At 27.9% G+C, this 5868-nt stretch overlaps 1 protein-coding gene across 1 annotated transcript; it reads left to right on the top strand.

The window, feature by feature from the left end:
* Positions 1-449: 449 nt before the first annotated feature.
* LOC130940503 (protein trichome birefringence-like 33) lies at positions 450-4937 on the top strand. Its single transcript, XM_057868644.1, has 6 exons — positions 450-956; positions 1463-1682; positions 2457-2634; positions 2992-3191; positions 3269-3427; positions 4352-4937. Exons 1-6 carry the CDS (start codon positions 737-739, stop codon positions 4689-4691), a joined length of 1317 nt encoding a protein of 438 aa, XP_057724627.1. The 5' UTR covers positions 450-736; the 3' UTR covers positions 4692-4937.
* The last annotated feature ends 931 nt before the right edge of the window (positions 4938-5868 follow it).

Below are 5868 nucleotides of genomic sequence, written 5' to 3'. Positions count from 1 at the left end.
TGTAGTTTATTGTTGATAGATAGATGTTGATTCACTCAAGCTTTGTTAAATACTAGACATAACTTTAACTATCAATATATATCATTCATATGTAGTAATCCTAAAATGAATAATGACATACAAAAAATGAATAATTAAATTACTGATATAGCACTATATATGTTGTCATCTGCTGATGCCATCTTTTTCACTTCTCATTTACTAGTCCATTCTACCTACTACTGTATAATGCCACATTCTTAAAGTATAATCTATTAATTTAGTTACACATGACTTAATTAAGCAACAACGGATGAATTTCTGATTAACAATTTTTGACATACTTGAAAGAAAGAAAAGAAAAGGCCAAACTATAAGAAACAATCAACAAACCCTAATAAATAAACACAAAATTATTATCATCCCTTCTTTTTTTTATCCTCCATTTCCAATCATTGTCATTAATTATTTATATTTTTCAACACAGTTGTGTGCTAAATAATAATTTCTCATTTTCCCAACATGCATGTTTTTATATTTGACGGCAGAAATTCAGTCTTTTTCTTCATAATATTCTATGAATTTCTTAGAGAGTAGTGATTTGCATGCTATAATAATAATAATAATAATAACAGTAATGAGAGGCAGATAGAAAGGAGAGGAAAAAAAGAAAAGGGAAGCCAAGAAGAAGAATATCGAAAACTAACAAACACAAAGGTAGGAGAAGGTGGGTTTTTGGTGTGTGCATGCAAATTAAATGAAGCCACCATTCTCACCACCTTCTTCTTCTTCCTCTCTTCTCAGTCTGAGAGGCAAGGGTCGCCTCTCTCCCTACCTCTTCACACTCTTTCTTTTCATCCTCTTCGTTGCCGTACTCTATGGCGAAGATTTCATGTGCATCTTTGGTGAACAACTCCAACTTTATTCCACCGCCGACACATTTTTTGCTTCTTCTTCTTCCTCTCCTTCCTCCTTGCGTGAGTACTATTTTATTATATTATTTTTTTTCTCTTTGTATAAACAAAATTTTACGTAAAGTTAATAATATATAATTATTAGATAAAAATTTAGTCAAATCATTTAACTAAATTATTATTTAACGGCTCTTAACTAGCAATTTTATATAAAGATAACTGTCCATAATCTTTTACTTCAAAAATAATTCTCTAAGAGCCAATAGTTTTAGTATAGAAAATAGAGAATTGACTAGTATTAATTTAAGAAGAGTGATAAGGAATTAGCAAATTTTGTAATTTGTAGTTATCAATTAGTTATCATTAGTGATTTTAATGGTGTGAAATTTCATTTAAAAGTGTGAGATTACTCACTTTGCTTTTACTAGTTAAGTGCTAGCCATATTTTAATAAAATCGCTTGTCTTCTAGAGTCTAGACTCTTTTTTAATTTAAATATAAAATTAAAAAAATTATCTCATGGAATAACAATGTTGGTTTGATTGTTATGTTGTTGCGCGATGATTAAAGAGAGGGTGAAGAGGGAGCGGAAACTGCCGTTTGCGGTGGGAAAGACGGAGGAAGGATGCGACGTGTTCAGCGGACGGTGGGTGAGGGACGAGACGAGGCCGTTGTACGAGGAAGCGGACTGTCCGTACATACAGCCTCAGCTGACGTGTCAGGAGCACGGTCGACCGGACACCGGCTACCGGCAATGGAGGTGGCAACCTCACGGTTGCGATCTTCCCAAGTAAGTATAATAGAAAAAACATTGTTTCTTTAAGTCCTCATCAGCGTAGTTGAGAGTTGGTTAAGACATGATCGAAGTGAAGCTCACGTCAAATCTTTTCTATTAATAATTAGAACTATTTGCCCATTAGCCATTAGGTTTTTGCTTCAGTGACGTACGAAAACAAATTTTCTAATATTTTAATTCAAAAAATAAGATTTGCGTATGATAAAAAATTATAAATTTAAGGACATATGAAATATTATATATTTTATTATTTTACTAACTTCTACTTCTCATAATGTGAATAAAACTACTCTCATCTCTACGGGGAAATTTATTCATCAATCTTGTGTATAATATGTACGAGTTTAGTCCCTCAATCCTCATGATGTAGTGACTAAAATTTGAAGGCATCGTTATTGCTCTTCAAGAATGATTCGTTTCTGTGACAAAATAAAGTCAACTGCAACTATGGGCCGAGTGGATAGTACAAAAAAGTCTGTAAAATCCATCAGGCCCATCTAATAATAACAAAAACAAATTTTATTCGGATCCAAGAGCGACAAAATATTTCAAGGAAAATAATGTAAGGTATACATTAGTCTTTCTCCAGTCCAAAAAAAAATAAAAAATACGGTAGTCTTTCTAACATTTGATAAACCAGGAAAAAACTGATTTTATTTTTGTGTTGATAATTAATCCCCACATAAAGTTGGAAAAAAAGTTGGAAGTAATAAACTAATTAATAATGCAGTGAATAATGTTATGTAAAAAAAAAAAAAACCACTGCAGATTCAATGCGAGCATGATGCTTGAGACACTTCGAGGGAAGAGGATGATGTTTGTGGGAGACTCCCTGAATCGTGGTCAATTTGTTTCTTTTGTTTGCCTTCTCCATCACCTCATTCCTCCTCATCAAAAGTCCATGCAAACCTTTGATCATGATTCACTCACTGTATTCACAGCCAAGGTATATAATTATTTCACCTACCATATTCTTATGCTGTTATTCGAATAATGTTGCATAATCAATAAATATTATTATCTTTTGTTAGTAATAATTTGTATTTATATTTATATAAATTTTACCTATAAATATATAATTTATAACTATAATTATAAAAATTTTGTATATATAAATTAGTATAGTTTTGTATTTATATTTTTTAAAGTTTATACACATAAATTAATAAAATTTATTTATTAAAAATAATTTAGTATTTATATTCGTAAAATAATGATAAAAAAATAATAAAAATTGCTGGTTTTACAAGAGTTTCTTTTTCTATATTATAATATTATTAACTATTATTATTATTACTACTAGGAATATAATGCGACAATTGAGTTCTATTGGGCACCATTTCTTCTTGAATCAAACTCAGACAACGCAGTGGTTCATAGGATATCAGATAGGGTAGTGAGAAAGGGTTCAATCAACAAGCATGGTCAACATTGGAAAAACGTTGACATTATGGTGTTCAACACTTATCTTTGGTGGATGACTGGCTTGAAGATGAAGATCTTGTATGTCATGTTCTTCTTCTATTCAAACAAACTTTAATTTATTTGATCTCTAATTGAATTTTTGTATTATACAATAGGCTTGGATCTTTTGATGATGAAGTGAAAGAGATAGTGGAGGTATCAACAGAAGATGCTTATCGTATGGGTATGAAAAGCATGCTTAGATGGGTGAAGTTGAATATGGACCCCAAGAAAACTAGAGTCTTCTTCACCAGCATGTCACCTTCTCATCAAAAGTTAGTACTATACCTCACATATACATTTAAACTTTAATTAACATTATTGGGTTAATTTAATATGTGTGTTTTCATCCATTTTGCCCCACTTTTTTTTTTTTTAAAAAAAACTTTCATCTCTTTTTTCCATTGGTTTAATAATTTTTTTTTGTCTTTCTTATAGAAACTATTTTTTCATGAATCATCTAGATAGTTTAATGGATAAGTCAAGAGCTTTTTTGTTTCTCTTGTAGTAAAGAGTATTTTAAATTATAAATTAATAAAATATTTTATATTATCATATTTAGTCAATGATTCTCTAGTCAAATGGCAAAGCCAACTAAAAATATGTTTATAAGACTAAAATTTGGTCTTTATGTAGGAGTTATGCTAAATAATTTAAGAATTAGTTCGATAATAATGGAATACTCAAAAAAAAAAAAAAAAACAACAACAACAGAATGTATTTTTACATTATATAACAGGATTATATTAGGTAACTAATAACTTTTTTGAATAACATGAATAACTACTAATTAAATTAAAATACACTACACTTCCAAATTTTCTATTTAAATCTTATTATTAGAATAATCATCCACATACTTAGTAAAATGAACATCAAATATATCCTTTATTCACATTATTTAATATTTTCATTGTTTACCTATACTTTTTCTATATAATAAATTCTAAACCTAATTATCTTAAAAGTCAAATTTTTGTGATGATGAAAACAAAAGTATGTGTACATTAAAAGTTAGCTATTAAATTAATTATCAAATAAGTTATTAGATATTTGTATATAAATTTATGTGTTATTTAACTCATTTTCAATGTGTATTTTATATTTATATTTTATACGAATGATCGATTTAATAGTTGATTTTTTATGTATATACAAGAGAATTTTACACTTATTGATAGTATGTTTATACATGGCAGAAGTATAGATTGGGGAGGTGAAGCAGGAAAGAATTGCTACAATGAAACAAGTATGATTGAAGATCCAAATTATTGGGGCTCAGATTCTAGGAAGAGCATAATGCAAGTGATTGGAGAAGTGTTCAAAAAATCCAAAGTTCCCATAACATTACTTAACATAACACAGCTATCTAGTTACAGAAAAGATGCACACACTTCAATATACAAGAAGCAATGGAGCCCCTTGACAGCAGAACAATTAGCAAACCCTGTTAGCTATGCTGATTGTGTTCATTGGTGTTTGCCTGGCCTTCAAGACACTTGGAATGAGCTTTTGTTTGCAAAGTTATTCTATCCTTAAAAAAAAAAAGTTTTGATTTTTGAATACTATTGTTTGTTTTTGTGTCATTGCTTAAATTGTATATTAACAATGTTAGTTATTTTGTGTCCTGAAAGAAGAAAAAATCATTCATCCACTTTCTGTACTCCTAAGTTTAAAAGATGACTAAGAGGATGTCAACTTTTGGTGTGCAGAAAGATATTTTTTAATGGAGAATAGTAAATATATTTTTTTTTATTTTGGCAAGTGATATGGAAGATGGTAAAGATTTTGCCAGTTTAATTTTGTTACCCAAGCAAAAAATAAAACTGCAAATTTTTCTTCTGGTTAATCCTAGAATAACGATGGATAAATAGTTATTATTTGGCATTAAAAGAGTCATGTTAATATCTTTATTATTGGGTAAAATTCATAACTAAACCAAAGGCATCTCAAAATTACATAAATTTTTTAAAATAAAAATCGTTACTTTAAAGTTAAAATCTCATGTATATATCTATATAAATCAAATTAATCTAATTTAAATTAGTCTTTTTAGTAGTAAATTGAATTAAGTCAATTCGATTTACAAAAAATATAGTGTACACTAATAAATCGAATTGACCTAATTCGATTTATAAGGGAATTGAGTAGATGCTAGTAAATTGAATTGACCTAATTCAATTTATTATTGAACCGTCCATATATAATAAATCAAATGAGTTTAATTCGATTTATGTTTTCAAGTTAATTGTTTATTTATTCTATATTAACTTTAAAATATAAATGTCAATAAAAAAATATTCCTATTTAGATTCAAATAAAATATAAAAAAATCAAAACAAATAAAAAAATTTTAATTTTTGTGTTTTAGTTCAAATTTCAGAAAATCTACATTTTTATAAACTTATGAATTTAAAACGGAATATTAAACGATTTTTAAAAATTCATTAAAAATTATTCTTTAACTTATTAGCATCTAAAGAATCATTATTGAGAGTTTTGATGTTGAAAATGTTAATATAAAGTATAGCACTTTAAAGTGGCATAGAATTAAAACTTGAATTTTTTTAGAGTTAGAAGTAACAGATAGTTATACATTATAAAATGACGAACTAAAAATATAGATTTTCTGAAATTTGAAGTAAAACAAAAAAATTAGATTTTTATTCTTATTCGTTTTGATTTTTTTATATTTTATTTGAATTTAAATGGGGTA

Source organism: Arachis stenosperma, chromosome 7 (assembly GCF_014773155.1).
Source record: "Arachis stenosperma cultivar V10309 chromosome 7, arast.V10309.gnm1.PFL2, whole genome shotgun sequence".
Taxonomy (NCBI): Eukaryota; Viridiplantae; Streptophyta; class Magnoliopsida; order Fabales; family Fabaceae; genus Arachis; species Arachis stenosperma.
The sequence above is the reverse complement of the archived record's forward strand: the minus strand, read 5'-3'. Positions and strand labels throughout refer to the sequence as shown.